The 17,640-nt window shown below is 40.9% G+C and overlaps 1 protein-coding gene across 4 annotated transcripts in view; it reads left to right on the top strand.

Moving 5' to 3' along the window:
* The window catches only part of SLC22A3 (solute carrier family 22 member 3), a 93,383-nt gene that overhangs the window by 26,654 nt on the left and 49,089 nt on the right, over positions 1-17,640 (top strand). For all 4 annotated transcript variants that reach the window (XM_046005471.1, XM_046005467.1, XM_046005469.1 and 1 more), the window contains exon 2: positions 17,515-17,618. In XM_046005471.1, the coding sequence (XP_045861427.1) occupies positions 17,515-17,618 (104 nt within the window). The remainder of the gene's footprint in view (positions 1-17,514; positions 17,619-17,640) is intronic.

Genomic DNA, 17,640 nt, shown 5'->3' with positions numbered 1-17,640 from the left:
TGCCAGGTGTCGATGGCAGTCAGTTTCAGCCCCTGGATTCCAGGCGTGAAGCCTGCCCCCGTACTCACAGTCGGGCATTATCTGTGTCCTTATTCCCTGGGCGCCTGGATGTGTAGAATCATGGGGCCAGCTTGTTGATGCTGCTTTATTACTCTATTTTGCTTACTTACTTTGCTTACGAAATTACTATTGTGTGTTTGGGGGTTCTCTCTATCCTCAGTGATACCTCCTTTAAGGGGCCTTAACACAGGGTCTTTGTGTCATCTATATTTTTGGTTTCAAAAACTCCAAGTAATCCTAATGAAAACAATTTGTTTTAGATATGTATTAAGAAGGAAATATTTTCTTTTTTTTTAGATTTTATTTATTTGAGAGAGAGAGAATGGGCAGTGGGAAGGGGCAGGGGGGAGAGAGAGAGAGAGAGAAAGAGAGAGAAGCAGACTCCCCACTGAGCTTGAAGCTCGATGTGGGGCTCGATCCGAGAACCTGGAGATCATGACCTAAGCTAAAGGTAGATGCTTAACCAATTGAGCCACTCAGGCACCCCAAGAAGGAAATATTTTCAATTCAGGGCCTTGTAAGACTAAACATAATGTTATCTTGGGTCCCGCGACACACGAGAATGGCTATACTGAAGCAGTCAGGGTCAAAGTGCATCCCAGGCCCGGAAGGAGAGCTGAGAGACCTTTCATGTCTTCCTTCTAACCCACTCAACACCTGGGCAAGGACGGTGCAGGGAATCCTCAGCGCCTGGGGACAGACACTGCTGGGCACGGAGGGTGTGTGTGTGCTAGAACACTTAGATAACCAAGCTGGGTCTGCACCTCAGGTCAAACAATTCTAAACTTTACAGTCACAACAAGGAAACATTCGCAGAGCTGTGCTGTCCAGCAGGAGTTCAACGATCCCATTGTCCCAGGACTCCCCCGGAGCTCTCTACCAAAATCCTGGCCAAAACTCTCCCAAGATTAAGCTTTTCTCAAATCTCTTTCCTGATTCCCAACGACTGGAAATGTTATAAAAATAAATCTCTTGTCAAGTCCCATTTATTCTTGCTTTCAAACACAAACCACCAAGAGAACAAAAAACAAAGTAGAAGAACACAAGACACAAAAGAAGGCAGAGGCCCTCCGCACCGGCTGCTGAGAAGCTCGGGGTTGGCTCAAAGAGCTCTGTTTGTTTGATTGAATCAGTTTTAACCTACTGGGAATTTGTCAACTTAACACAGACAACAGCTTCTGCTTTTCCCGTTAGTTTATTTAATGCTGCGTTTCTCCTCAAAAGCTTTTCATTGTCGGTTTCTCTTCTAATCAAATAGTAGTTATTTTAAGGATATGAGTAATGTGGTGTTTCTCTCCCGACACTCACGCCACGTTCGCAGGATTGGAAACCATCCGAACAGGAAAGCTCAGACCTTCAAGAGTATCTGTTGAGTGTCTCCAGTGGGAGGTGTGAACAAAACGAAGGCCTTGATGATTCTAGAATGGGAGTCAAAATCAGAAAGGTGGTAATAGGATATTCATACCAAAACCCAGTGATTTTTTTTTAAAGAAGTTTAAGAAAGATACGTGTTAAGCTGGGAAAATAACCAAAGATTTAAAATCTGTGAGCTACTTTTCATTTTCTTGGGTAAGTCGATTTTTATGTGGCAACGTTGCTGTGTTTCATCAGCTTGGCTGACTATGTCATAAGAGTGTGTTCTTAGAAAACACAGGCTTTGGCAGACTTTGAAACGTGTACGTGTTACTCCATGTTCAGACTAGATTATGAAAATCTTTGGCAACTGTGGTTTCCAAGTGGAGAAAACATGGTGCCAATGATTTTGAAACACAGAAACTAGAATCTAGTAAAATGTGTTGGGTCTCCTTCCCCACCCTGGAATTCCTCTGTAAGGAACATCTGATGGGCTGAATATATATCAGGAAATCTTTGACATATCAAAATGGCAGATTCCTAAAAGGAACTGGAGTCTAGCTGTGTTGGGAAAGGCCCCAGTAGTTAACAGAACCTACATCACACCCTCGTATACAAGGTGGGGAAGGGGAGTCTGTCTTTCTTTTCAAAGGACAGATAGAAAATGTAGGTGTTTATGTTTCTCGAAAGGGATGGTAAAGTTCATTGTGGGATTTATCATCATCATTATTATTATTTGGTTTTCCTCTGTTGGTTTCATCCAACCTATACTCAGATGGCTTATGATATTGTTCCTACACCTTCCATATGTCTCTTACAACCTAGAAAGCTGCCCAAATATCACTTTTGTTTGTATTTGAGAAAATTTCCAGTAGCGAAATAGTCCTTGGTGCTGTTTTCAAAATTCCAAGTAGATGTGATAGAACTATTTTTGGTACCCATAAAAGCTCCAAGCCTCTTACTGCATAATAGGTTAATTTGGTACCTTCTTTTTCTGAAACCAAAGAATCATAAAATGCAGCCAAACTTCTATTATTATGATTACTTTTAAACTTTATAATGTTTCTAAAGATAAATCCTATGTGTTTTTTCCCCTTTAGTAGTTATAGTTATCAAACAATTGGCCTATTTTTGTGCTAATTGTTGTGAGATTTCAAATAAAGTCAGTCCTTACATATAATTGCAGTTAGAGTTTATGAGCAAGGAGCTATGACTCACGCCGAACACTTGCCATTGTTTCTGAGTCTTTCTCATTATTTCTTACCTCTGCTCACAAATCGCATGCAGATAAATACATCAAAAGTATATGGGCTGAGCATGTCACCTGTTTTTATTTTTTCCATCATCTAGCCTAGAGAGCCTGTTTCCGAAACATGGAGTCATTTCATATATACTGATCATGTCCTTTACATGTCTTCATGTCTCCTAATTATTTTAGAGGACTATTTTCTCATTAAGGGTTACAGAATCAGTTCCAGGAAGAACCTGTGTTTCTCACTAACACTGAGGCTAATCTGGACAGATCCTACATTTAATTTTTTTTAAATGGGGGTGAGAAGCTTTTTGAGGGAAAAATAGATTTCTATGGAAAATCGTGCATATTTTATTTAGGGGGTCAATGTAAGAGTTTTACTGAAGAATCTGTGATCCATATAAATTTTGCAAGTTGCTTTACACAATCTTTTTAAAAACTTGTTTTATAATCATTTGGGATATGGGAACATATTTTTTCTGTGGCTTACTTTATTGTAAGAATATAGTACATAATACGTAAAACATACAAAATAGATGTTAATTGACTATTTATGTCATTGGTGGGGCTTTCAGAAAACAGTAATAGGCTATTAGTAATTCAGGTTTGGGGGAGTCAAATGAACATGAATTTTCAACTTCACAGTGGATTGTACCCCCTAACCCCTGCATTGTTTAAGGGTCAGCTGGGCATTCAGATTCTAGCGTTCATGAGTCTTGGTCCTCCTGCTTCTGGGGAAGCTCACTCACTTAATTTCTAACTTGTCACCCAGTTTAAGGCTCTTGTCTCTTATGTTGTTACGTCCTTAGCCAATAGGGTTTTTGCTTTCTCTCACCCAAGCTGTACATAGGTCAAGTGAATGCACTCAGTTAATACATGGAAACGTGAATCTGGATTTTTATTTTCTTTTTCTAAGGCAAATTAAGTTGGATAAAATTGGGATTTATCATACTTTGGTGCTAGTAGTAACATAATACCTACATGATAATAATGAATTTTCCACATTTAAAGACCACATGAAGTGAGCTTTCAGGCTATAAAATAATTGTAAAAGGAGTGTTTTCTTTCTTTTTTAAAAAAAAGATTTTATTTATTTATTTGACAGACAGAGATCACAAGTAGGCAGAGAGGCAGGCAGAGAGAGAGGAAGGGAAGCAGGCTCCCTGCCAAGCAGAGAGCCCGACGTGGGGCTCGATCCCAGGACTCTGGGATCATGACCGGAGCCGAAGGCAGAGGCTTTAACCCACTGAGCCACCCAGGCGCCCCGAGTGTTTTCTTTCATAAGAAGACTCAGTAGCTCCTACGGATAGGGATCTGGCCTTCACAATTTTCAATTTTAAAAATTGTCTCTGTTCCACTGGACTCGTGGGAGATAGAAGTGAATGAAGTGCAATGTCATTACATGCAACAGTGGATCACAGAGTAAAGAGATTTCCAACCACCACAGAACTGGGCTAAAAGAGGCAGCTGCCAGCAATACGATTGAGTTATTGTATGTTACATTGAGTTAATGTATGACTGAGTTAATGTATGTATATTGCAAGTTACTGTTCAGTGGCTCTACATCCCAGAGGCGTCAGAGTTTGCAGTGGGAGCACAGATAACTTCCTACCAGAACAGGAGTCTACAGTCCTTAGAAGAGCACAGAGGATTCAGAGAGGCTGAAGTGACTACTACCTGCCAGCTTTAAGCCCTATCCTTTGTCATCTCAAGCCAGTAAGACATGCAAAGAAACAGGAAGTGTGATCGTGCTGGGTGGGGAAGAGCAGCCACTAGAGACTGACTCTGAGTGGTCCTGGGCATTAGATGGAGCAGGCAAGGCCTTCTAAGTGACTATGATCAATAAATACATTCAACTGATTATATGATGTTCAAAGAATTAAAGGAAAAGTGGTCTTGATGAATGAGTTGAAAATCTCAACAGAGAAATGGAAACTATTTTTCAAAAGGAAATTCTAGAGCTAGAAAGTGGAATAACTGAGACGAGAAGTTCATAAAATGGGCTCAGTAGCAGATTGGAGATGGCAGAAGGAAGAAGAAGTGATTTTGGAGGTGGATCAACGGAGACAACCCAGTTCTAAGAAGAGAAAGAGAAAAGATTGAAGACAAACAGTGCCCCCAGAGACCTGAAGGATAGTATCAAAGGTCCAGTACACAAAATCCCAGTTCTGCCTGAGCATTAGGCTTCAGACCAGGTAGGAATGGCAATGAGTGCGTGCTGCATTCTGCCATGAAAGCTCACTTTCCAGAACTGGATTTGCCAGGAGTAAGAGTGGGCTTGCCTTCGGCATCAGGGCTTCAGCTCAACCTTAGGAGAGGTTCTTGATTTGTGTTTCTGCATTTTTAATTATTTCTTATATTTCATGTGAAGTAAATATTATCGAGAGACTTGTTTTTCCTAAGTGGGCTCCATGCCCAACATGGGGCTTGAACTCCTGATCCTGAGAACAAACATCACACGCTCTGCCAGCTGAGCCAGTCAGGGGCCCCAGGTGAGAGACTTTCAAGAAGATGAGTATTGGGGCGCCTGGGTGGCTCAGTGGGTTAAAGCCTCTGCCTTCAGCTCAGGTCATGATCCCAGAGTCCTGGGATCGAGCCGCATCGGGCTCTCTGCTCCGCGGGGAGCCTGCTTCCTCCTCTCTCTCTGCCTGCCTCTCTGCCTACTTGTGATCTCTCTCTGTCAAATAAATAAATAAAATCTTTAAAAAAAAAAGAAGATGAGTATTAAGGAGGACATGTGTTGTGATGAGAACGGGGTGTTATAATCAACTAGTGAATCATTGAACACTACATCAAAACCAATGATGTACTGTATGTGGGCTAACTGAACATAATCTATCTATCTATCTATCTATATCTATATCTATAAAATCTTCCCACCTGACTCTCACTTGTCCCTAATTCTATACTAGAAATTATCTCAAACATAATTACTGGGAAGAGCTCCCCACCCCATGCCAGCCTTTGACAGATAGTTGCATCCAACTCTGGACACCCCTTCACCCTTCTTCCCCTTGCCATGCTTACATTACTTCCCTCAACCAATCTCCTTCCCCACCCTTCTAATAATAAAAAGTTCTAAAACTTTAGAGTCAGTATAGAATTTTTCCAAAGTGGGCGTAGTTTTATGTTTTTCTAATAAAACACATAAAAATAGTACACAATGCAAAAACAATTGAGAAAACACACAAAGAAGTATGAAAACAAAATTACCTATCATCCCAGCACTCAGAACCTTTCGATTAGCTTAATGAGTACCCTTCCCTCTGACATTTTCTGTATATTTGCATAAATACAGGTTACTTTATGATCATTTTATGTATTTTATTAGACAAGGACGTCCAGAGAGACTTGACTCATGAGAAGGGCTCAATACAGCATCACAGGCTTTGAAGGTGGAGGGGGGCACACGGAAGGGGCCTGATAGTCGCCACTAGCTGCTGAGAACAGCTCTCGGCCTGCAACAGCAAGAAAACAGGACCCCAATTCCACAACCACAAAGAACTGGATTTTCCCAATAGCCTGGATGGGCATGGAAGCAGATTCTTCCCAGAGTTTGTACATGGGAGCCCAGGCAGGCAGATACCATATATATGAGAGACTGAGCAGGGAACACATCCAAGCCTTCCCAGACTTCTGACCTACAGAGCTGTGAGATAATGAATGGGCGTTGACCTAAGCTGCTAGGTTGGTGGCTAATTAGTCATACAGCGACTGAGGACTAATGCTCTAAGCAAAACTAATACAGTGCATTCCTTTAAGAAGCCTGTAGTAATACTCCCTTGGCTTCCCGTCGGCCAGCAGTCCATGTCAGAGTGTCCAATCTGAAAAATTACTAATGTAAACAGTATGTTAGAGTCTGTGTTTCTCAAACTTGAAATTATGTGCAGCAGAATCCCCCGGAAGCCTAGGTCAAACACAAGTTTTTGGACTCTACCCCAGAGTTTCTGATTCAGTGGTCTAAGGTAGATCCCAAGAATCTGCATTTCTCACAAGTTTCCAGATGATGTTGTTGCTGCTGGTCCAGCCAAACACTTTAAGAACCACTGTGGTAGATCACTTAAATTATGAAAAGAATGGCTCACCAAGATGCTGTTTATTTCTAAAGCTCTACTTCAATGGTTTATTTTCTAGAAAAAAAAAATATTTCTAGTAAACTGCTCAGAAAGATGCATTCCACTGTGAATCTAATGCCCATCTGGCTGTTGCTCTATGTTATTCTTCTGAATTTAGTTCATCTTTCCCTTTGAGGACGATAATCCCTCTTCATTATTTTTATTTTCTTAGAAATCAGCTTTATCAGAAAGCGTGGCCATGTTATTTTGGGACATAGCTTAAGAAGTCAACAGTAATTATGTGTAATAAAAATAAACATCACTAAAATAAAAATTCACCTGATTGAAGTTATTTACTAAAGACCAAAGGTAAAAAGAAAGAATAAATGCAAAGCCTTATTGTGTCTGAACAGTAAAGGTATGAGACCTGCATTGGAAAATAGAAGATTCTGGCAACATGGACGTATGGGGCACTGGCTGTCAGTTATTCCAAGTCAAGAAGCAACAGCGCCCCCCAACCCTTAGCCTCCCACAAAAGTTAACGTGTTAGATATTCACTAGCTAGTACATTGTTTTGTTCATCTTCCAGAACATCCACTGTCAGGTGACATAATGAAGTACCTGAGATTGTAGACGCCCACTTGATTAAGAAGTCTTGTGACTTGGTTCTGACAGTTGATCTTCAATCATGAGCCATTTTGTTTAAGTCTTATACTAATATTGATTGCCTTATACCATCTTTTTGGAATAGTTGACTGACTGAATCAGTCAGTGAACAAACATCTATTGAGTGTTTGCAGAGTGTCAAGCAAGAAAATACCGGTTCTATCATTTAACCCTGAGCTCAGCCTAACTCAGGCCATGTGGTAGCTGATGGTCCCCATTGCTGTTCACAGTGTATGTGGGGGCAAGTTCCCAGAAGTCAGTCGGGCAGTGCTACCAGGGAGGCACTGAGGGAAATGCAACTGTGCAGATCTAGATCCAGTACGAAGCTCACCCCTGAATTCCAAGGGGCACATTTCCCTCAGTGGTCCATCTTGCTTCCCTGGTCTAGGCTGAGCACTGTGCAATGTTTGCTGTGGACCTGTGGCCAGAGTGGGGCTCCACCTCTGCAAATTGCCCTCCCTCCATCCCTGATTCTTCTCTTTCTTCCTTCACTCTCCCTTCCCTGGGCTTGCAGGTCCTGATAAAGAATTAGTATGCAAGCCCTTGTCCTAGGCTCTATTATTCAGGGAACCCAGGTTAAGGAATGCTTAGGCAGTAACTCATGATCCTTTCAACAAGCACTACTCTATCTTAAATTCATGATTCTGGCTATGGAGGAGTCTATTCAAAACGATACATTTTAACAGGTGAGTTATCAGTTTTGAATTATTGAGGAAACAAATAGTGCCAGTCATAGCTCCTTTTTTTTTTAAAAGATTTTATTTATTTATTTATTTATTTGACAGAGAGAGATCACAAGTAGGCAGAGAGGCAGGCAGAGAGAGAGAGGGAAGCAGGCTCCCTGCTGAGCAGAGAGCCCGATATGGGGCTCAATCCCAGGACCCTGGGATCATGACCTGAGCCGAAAGTGGAGGCCTTAACCCACTGAGCCACCCAGGCGCCCCAGTCATAACTCCTTTAATCGCCACTTTGACTTTAATGCAATTCTATCTAGAAGGAAAGAGCTGTCTTTTTTTTTTTTTTTAATGCTTCATCTTATACGGAAACTTTGAAAATATCCCAATTGATATGTGTATTAGTTCACTAGGGCTGGCATCACGAATTACTACAAACTGGGTTGTATTAACAGCAGAAATTTATTCTTTCATCATTCTGGAGGCCGAAAGTCTGCAGTCTGATTTCAGAGATCAGGTCATGATCTTAAGGGTTCTGGGATCGAGCCCCGCATTGGGCTCTCTGCTCAGCAGGGAGCCTGCTTCCCTTCCTCTCTCTCTGCCTGCCTCTCTGTCTACTTGTGATCTCTGTCTGTCAAATAAATAAATAATATCTTAAAAAAAAAAAAAAAGAACACCAGTCACGGATTAGGGCCCTCCTGATCCAGTATGACGTCATTCTAACTAATTACATCTGCAAAAAGGTCATATTCTGAAGATCTAGACAGACAACAATTAGGGAGAGGCACTATTCAATCCAGTATAATATGCAAAATGTGCAAAAATTAACTGTCCCCCAGCCGCTATTTACATAGCCGAGAACCTTGACACCCATGGGTTTCCATCTCAGCTACTCATTAGACTAGATTCCGACTGAATTGGGTCTGGAGGGGGCTTAGACATTGTTTTCAATTATCCCAGTGGTTCTAATGAGCAGCTTGGAAAACCGTATCTTAAAACCACAAGGAATGTCATTTACTATTATCATTATCATTATATCATTATATCATTATATCCCTATCATTATCATTATCATTATACCCCAATCCTAATGCAATTGGCAACATTTATCAGACATTTAATATATCTCAGCACTGAGTAAAGCACTCCATCTATTTCATTTCAAAGATACCGTCATCCCAGTCCTTACCCTCATTTTACAGATGGCAACACAGAAGGTCAAAGAGGTTAAGGACATACGGCTAGCAGTCGTAGACAACCAGATGGCTGACCCCAGCCTTGTGGATCCTCTGCTCTTAGACGTGCACAGATGCAGAGTCTTTCATCTCCTCTGGTCTTAGACATCCTAAGTTATGTACAGAAATTATAAAACACTTTAAGATGAGTAACTGCACATCTTCTCTACAAAGAAATAAAATGATTTGAACTTCTAAGATTGGAGAGTGAGTGGTGGAGCATAAGTTAATAAACCACCAGGAGCTATTACTATTAGAGTAATTTCAGTTTTGCATTTTTCTTAATTTCACAAGCCCAGACAAAAAGCCATGCACTTAAAGAACATCTTTCCATTATACTTTGAGGTTATCTGGTTAGCCATACCTGAAGGCATGGCTACTGTCACCCTTGGAGGACAGCTTAGGTGACAGCTTGTATGAGCCTTTTCTCACACATGGTGCCTCTTCATGCCAGGTGATACGGCATGCCAGGTGCTCTAGGTGACTATGGCAGATGTTAGCTTTCCTCTCCTGGTCTTGCTCTCATCTTCCTGGAATCTTGTTCTGTCCTGGAGCCAGAACATCTGCTCCGGGCCTTTCCATTTGCAACTTTGCAGATTCTTCCTCTGTCCTCTGGAACTTCCTCCTCCCTCTGTTCTGAAATCTCTTGATGTCTCTGGTTTCCTGGGAAAGAAACTTTCCCACTCCTGGGATTCGCACGGCATTCCCTGTTAGGTGGAGGCAGTTCTTCAGCTTCAAGTTGGAGCTTCACACTCCCATGTGCTGTAAGCAGACCCAAACCTATTAGCATTCATGCTTCTGTGCCTTGGGCTGCCCATCACTCTGCTCGAATACCTCCTCCCTCCCCCTTTTTTCCTTCTAAGTCCAGCTCATTATTGAAGAATCTAATTACATCCCACCTTCTTCATGCATCTGACCGCTTTGGACCCACCAGTCATTTCTTTTTCTGCGCCTGTCCTGCATTTTATAGTTAATCCCTTTCAGCAACACATTTGCCTCACATACGTTGACCTTAGCTCTCTAAACTACGTAATATAGGAATGCAAGCTGGTGCAACCACTCTGGAAAACAGTAGGAAGGTTCCTCAAAAAGTTGAAAATAGAGCTATCCTATGACCCATCAATCACACTACTGGATATTTACACTAAAGACACAAAGGTAGTGATCCGAAGGGGCACGTGCATCCAAATATTTGTAGCAGCAATGTCTACAATAGCCAAACTGTGGAAAGAATCTAGATATCCATCAACAGATGAATGAATAAAGAAGATGTGGTATATATACACAATGGAATACTATGCAGCCATCAAAAGAAATGAAATCTTGCCATTTGCAACGATGTGAATGGAACTAGAGGGTGTTATGTTGAGCAAAATAAGTCAATCAGAGAAAGACAACTATCCTATGATCTCCCTGATATGAAGAATTTGAGAGGCAATGTGGGGCATTTGGGGGGGTAGGGAAGGAAAAAATGAAACAAGATGGGACCAGGGAGGGAGACAAACTATAAGAGACTCTTAATGTTACAAAACAAACTGAGGGTTGCTGGGGGGAGGGGGTAGAGAGGGGGTGGTGGGTTATGGATATTGGGGAGGGTATGTGCTGTGGTGAGTGCTGTGAAGTGTGTAAACCTGGCAATTCACAGACCTGTACCCCCGGGGCAAATAATACATTATATGTTAATAAAAAATTTAAAAATTTTAAAAAACTACATAATAAGCTCCTCACAGAGACAGACACAAAGTGTACAAATCACTGGTCTTCTCTGAGCCTCATCTGTCTACACACACCACTGGAAGCTTCTGTAAATACCTAATGATTAGTTCTTACAGCTGCAGTTTATTGTGATGGTTTGTTCACGTCAGAAAATCATTAACTGACAGTAAGTGCCCATATAGGGCCACTTAGGTAGCTCATTCGGTTAAGTGTCTGACTCTTGATTCCAACTGACTTTATTTCAGCTCAGGTCGTGATCTCAGGGTCGTGAGATCGAGCTCTGCATTGGCTTCCACACTCAGCATGGAGTCTGCTTAAGATTCTCTTTCTCTTTCTCTGCCCTTCCCTGCCCTGCTCACACTCTGTCTCTCTCTCTTTCTAAAAAGATGTCTCTCCAAAAAGAGAGAGAGAGAGAAAAGAAAAAAAAAAGATGCCCAATAAGTGATCAGATCATGTTAAAGAAATTTTCATTATGACTAGAATTACTAATGATATCCTTTCCCCTCATGGAAGCCCAGCCCACATCATTTTCTTTATGATGACAATAAATTTTAACCATTATTAGGCTCTGTTACGGTGGCTTGGTGTTGACTAGCAATGGAACCTACCCTTGGCGATCGATGCGTAATTGGCCAATGCTAAATGTAGCCTGGGGCACCCCATACCTGACGTCGAACCAAAGGCACACATGCAGATGTGAATACTGATGAAGAGTTTAATGGCCACTAATTTCGAACTGAAAGTTGATTAAGAATGTTTTGACTGAGAGCTCTTCCTTAGAAGATAGGAACAAAGGCATATATGTCTGGTCATTTGACGTCAGAGACATCCCTTTCTCTCTCCCACAGCAGTATGAACAACTAATGAGGACTGTTCCTCATGGATATGACTAGAGTCAGATAATGTATTGTCCTCTAACCTTAGACCCTCTTACCTGACAGTTTGTTCCATAGATATCTGTGGAAAAGCCAGTCTCTGTGTCCCCTCTCTGTGGCTCAAGGAGTAGGCACGCCCTCTCCAGAGTTTCTAAGTTTTTTTCACACCTGCATTATTTTTACCTTGCTTATTACCTTTGACCTTTGTATACTGGAGATATTCTGTTGCTCTAGTCTTCAGGATAATCTGGAAATCAAAACTTTAATATGTATCTAACAGTAACTTGTCCCAGCATTTTATCATTATAGCTCAAATTAACATAATGTCTATTTGGATTGTAACAACTAGGAAAAGCTGAGAAATAGCCCTGGTTAGAAGCCTTTCAAAAGTATCTGATTAGGCTGGAGTTGTGCTTTCTGTAAAGTGAAGCAGTATAATCCTTCCAGCATTACATGAAGAGTTATTTGAGTGTTTTATCCAATGGGCTTTCTGCTTATGTCAAGCAGAGTAATTCCTTTTGTGTAAAAGTGATTTTGAAGATTAGGAATGAACAGAATGGGTACACATGGATTTATGGGTATTTAAAAATAATTTTTAGATGTCTTTGCATGTACACACTTAAAAAATAAAAAGGAGATATCTCACTTGTTCTTGATAAATTGCCTTAGGAGAAAGACATAAATGCGTGTGTCCTTGATTGAGACTTTGGTGAGTCTGACAAGGTTTTAAGTCTCTCTGGGAACTACAGCAAACCTTTAGTACCTTATTTCAGGAAAAAATCCTTAGCCTATGAAGCTCATGGCCTTCATTGCCTGTTAACCTCTCTTTAAACATGAAAACATATCACAGACCCAGAGCTGTTGCCATAGCCGGCAATGAGCTCAGAGCGGATCAGAAGTGCCGGACCCAAGAGGCAGTGGTTTCCCTCCTGGATGTATGAGTAAGAGCCAAAACCAAGCCCCTGAATCCTTGTGTCTGCTGTATTGGTCCCTGTACTGGAAACACAAGTGTGTGTGCGCATTTCCTTACAGGTCCATAATTCAAGTTAATTTATTTTGTACTTTGAGAGAGAGCATGCTCCCAGTCATAAAGCCAGAAACCAGGCTAGGTATTTCAGGCAGGAAGGGATTTAGTACAAGGATCTGGATTGAGTTGTTCTGGAAGGCTAGTGAAGCACAGAGCAGAGAGATCAAGAAGGACAGCACCTGCAGAGCCCTTGCCCTGCCCTTGCCCTGTTACCCCAGGCATTACGGAGCCAGTATCCCTTTGCTCCCATGTGGATGCGGAGTGGTTAGAAATGCTGACTGACCTCTACGGCCATCAGCCACTGTTGTCACTGCCACTATTAGAGCTGGAACTGCTACCACATCCAGAAGCAGAATCACCACTACCTCCTTGTTTTCTGATCTCGCACTTAGTCTCCCCTCCCCCACCAGCAGAACCTAACTAGAAGGCAAGGGATTCTGGGAAATGTAGTTTCCACACCTCCAGACCCTGGGCTGCAGAACAAAACACAGAGAGCTGACTACGTAGCCCAGATGTAGCCCATCGTAGTATTTTAGATAATGTTATTGCAGAACTTTAACCACTTGGACATTTATTTTCAGTTAAAACATGAAAAATATTTATTTTAATATGAAGTATAAAAAATTCTTTTGACAGTTTCTCTTATGGGAGAATGAAAAAGATAATCAGTGTTTTGTTAAAGAATATTTTGTGTATTTAAAGACTATGGGAGGGATATTTTAATTCGTACAATTCAAAGGCAGCTGAACAAATGCATTGAGGGGCGCCTGGGTGGCTCAGTGGGTTAAGCTGCTGCCTTTGGCTCAGGTCATGATCTCAGGGTCCTGGGATCGAGTCCCGCATCGGGCTCTCTGCTTGGCAGGGAGTCTGCTTGCCTCTCTCTCTGTGTCTTCCTCTCTGCCTACTTGTGATCTCTGTCTGTCAAATAAATAAATAAAATAAAATCTTTAAAAAAAAAAAACAAAACAAATGCATTGAAAGGATAGCTTTTGCTGGGCCTCGCTATGTCATCAGTGAAAAGCTTTCCGCCTCCCCGGCTAATCTGAAGTACAGCGGGAGGAGGCAAATTCTGTTCTTTGGGAATTTCCATTTGACACTGGCTGCTACTTTTCTGAAGCAAAATGTTTTCTCTGGCAGTTAAATTGCCTGTTTGGTTTCCGAGATATGATATACTTTTATTCTTAGTGCATTTTTTTTTATTCTTAGTGCATTCTTTCGTGTGTTTGTTTTTATGAAGTTTGTATCTTAATTCCAGTGTAGTTCACATACAGTGTTATGTTACTGTCAAGTAGACAATATAATGGTTCAGCAGTTCCATACATCGCTGGTACTCAAACTAACAGGTGCCCTCCTTGACCCCCATCACCTATTTCCCCCATCCCTCCACCCATCTCCCCTCTGGTAACCACCGGTTTGTTCTCTAGAGTTAAGAGTTTGTTTCTTGGTTTGTCTCTCTCTCTCTCTCTCTCTCTTTCTCTCTCTCTCTGTTTTGTTTCTTAAATTCCATACATGAGTAAAATCATGAGGCATTTGTCTTTCTCTGATTGACTTATTTCGCTTACGATTATGCTCTCTAGCTCCATCCATGTTGTTGCAAATAGCAAGATTTCATTCTTTTTTATGGCTGACTAGTATTCCATTGTGAATGTATACCACATCTTCTTTATCCATTCACCTATCAATGGACTTGGGCTGCTTCCACAGTTTGGCTATTATAAATAATGCTGCAATAAACATAGGGGTTTATATATCCTTTTCATTTAGTGTTTTTGGATTTTTTGGGTAGATACACAGTAGTGAATTACTGGATGAAAGGGTAGTTCTACTTTTAACTTTTTGAGGAACCTCCACACTCCTTTCCACAGCGGCTGCACCAGTTTGCATTCCTACCAAGAGGGTTCCTTTTCCTTTACATCTTTGCTAACACTTGTTTCTTGTGTTTTTGATTTTAGCCTTTCTGACAGATGTGAAGTGATATCCCATTGTGGTTTTAAATTGCATTTCCCTGATGATGAGTGATGTTGAACATCTTTTCATGTGTCTGTGGTCATCTGGATGTCTTATTTATTTATTTATTTATTTATTTTGGATGTGTGTTCTTGTCTTCTGCTCATTTTTATAATTTTTAAAAGAAAATTTTTAAAGATTTTATTTATTTATTTGAAAGACAGGGATCACAAGTAGGCAGAGAGGAAGGCAGAGTGAGAGGGGGAAGCAGGCTCCCTGCTGAGCAGAGAGCCCAATGCGGGGCTTGATCCCAGGACCTCGGATCATGACCTGAGCTGAAGGCAGAGGCTTTAACCCACTGAGTCACCCAGGCGCCCCATAATTTTTAAAAAATTTTTAAAAGATTTATCTATCTGAGAGAGGGAGAAAGAGAGAGAGAGAGAGCTCAGGGGAAGGGGCAGAGGGAAAGAGAGAAGCAGACTTTCCTCTGAATGTGGAACCTGATGTGGGGCTCAATCCCACGACCCTGAGATCATGATCTCACCTGAAGTCAGACACTTAACTGACGGATGCACCCAAGTGCCCACCCCCCCGTGTCTTCTGCTCATTTTTTAAATTGGATTATTTGTTCTTGGGTTTTGAGTTTTATAAGTTTTATGTATATTCTGAGTATTAACCCTTTATTGGATATGTCATTTGCAAATATCTTCTCCCATTCTGTAAGTTGCCTTTTAGTTTTGTTGATTGTTTCCTTTGCTGTGCAGAAGCTTTTTATTTTGATGAAGTCCCAATATCTTATTTTTGCTTGTATTTCTCTTGCCTCAGGAGACACATCTACAAAAATGTTGCTACAGCCAATGTCAGAGAAATTACTGCCTGTGTTTTCTTCTAGAATTTTTATGGTTTCAGGTCTCATGTTTAGGTCCTTCATCCATTTTGAGTTTATTTTTGTATATGGTGTAAAAAAGCCATCCAGTTTCATTCTTTGGTATGTGGCTGTCCTCTCATTGCATTCTCTATACATTTCATTCCAAATGGGAAATTATTTCAGATAATTAATCATCTGCAAGTTTGCTTAAAATAAAATTGTTGTGCCCTGAGAAAGCAGTACATCAATGGATGATAAAACTCCTTTAAATCACCACAGCTCCTACTAACATGTATATATGTAAATCTTTTTTACTTTTTTAATCTCCGTAAGTCTTTCCAGCCACTCTGTGAGGTGGACTAGCTTCTCATGCTCCTGTTTTTTTCCGGCTGTGTTAAGTGACCGATCATTAGCCGTAGAACCAAGACAAGAAGTTGGGTTCCGTAAATAAGTGTGACAGTTTGCTTATGAATCTGTATTTACTAATGGTCTTCAAGCTGGGGTGAGCTTGCCATTTGGAGGTACACAAAGACAGTCACAGGGTGGAGCGTCAGGATACTTTGAAGGGAATCCATTCCCAAGAGCCTCAGCTCATATAGGTCCAAAATGGATCTTCCTGAGTACAAGGAAGATACAGGTCCTTTTTCCTAATGAACTTCTCCCACTTTGCTAAAGGAATCCTACCTCTCTTATGCCCCTCTGTGATGCACCAACCCGAGGTTTAAAAACCTGTGGGGAACCAAACAACAGGACAGTTTGGACTGTTGGTTTGGGTACTAAGAAAGAAATGAAGAAAGTAAATTACCTTAGTGATTTGATTAAACAACTTTTGTAAGTGTGGTGGTTTCCTTTTCCTTCCATGTGGCAAAATTATAGGAGAACTTAAATGGCCTATTAGTTAACAGAAAAGTAAAACTAATTTTGATGATAGATTGCTGTGTGAGTCTCAGCATGTACCTGAGAAGAGCCAGAAGAACTGAATAACCAAACTATCTCCATTCTCATTAATTTACTTACACAAACAAGTTTTCCTGGCACACAAATTTTTAAAAATGAAAAAAGGGAACAGAATTGATGTTTAGCTTTAGCTGGTTCTGGTAATAAACAATGTCCCTCTGCAAATTGCCTGAACTAGCTGGAAAACCCCAGCCTTTCTTAACATTCTTCTAGAAATACAGAGGTACATTTCCAACAAAATGTTATTCCCATGCAATGAATCTTTTTCAAAATTCCTCATATTTTGTGTTTTCATCCATTGTGGTCTAATAACTGTAATTATAACCCAATGAGAAATGATGCGGATATTTAGAGACAATGTCACGGGAATATTTTTTTAATTGAATGTCAATTTATATACATAATTTTTACACACAGAAGTATTTATTTACCTCACCATTAATGCAATATGCATTCATACAAAGTGCAATAAAACATTTTCTACTTATAATATTAGGATTTAAGTATGTGGGATCAAAAACAAGAATTCAAAGAGAAAAAGCAATTGACTTCAGATTGAGAATATTGAATAGCTTGCTTTTACGGGGTGATGGTGGGTGGCCAATGGCTCCAGTATTTAGACTGTTGGATACAGTAAATTACATCTTTGGTTGTTATTGAAACTGACAAAACATTTATAGATCAATATAAGAATATGCATGTGATACATTTAAAAGTTTTAAGGAGTGTTTGGGCAAATGTTTAACGATTGTTGACTGGGACAGAAGATCAGGTGTCTTGAGGATAAGCAGGGTCACATATCTCCTGTGTATTTGCTTTGTTTTCCCAGTTTGACCTCGTGTGTGCCAATGCTTGGATGCTGGACCTCACACAAGCTGTCCTAAACCTGGGCTTCTTGGCTGGAGCCTTCACCTTGGGCTATGCTGCAGACAGGTAGGCACAGGTGTGAGAACCA

Source organism: Meles meles, chromosome 5 (assembly GCF_922984935.1).
Source record: "Meles meles chromosome 5, mMelMel3.1 paternal haplotype, whole genome shotgun sequence".
Classification (NCBI taxonomy): domain Eukaryota; kingdom Metazoa; phylum Chordata; class Mammalia; order Carnivora; family Mustelidae; genus Meles; species Meles meles.
Note: the sequence above shows the minus strand (reverse complement) of the source record. Positions and strands in the feature narration are given on the sequence as shown.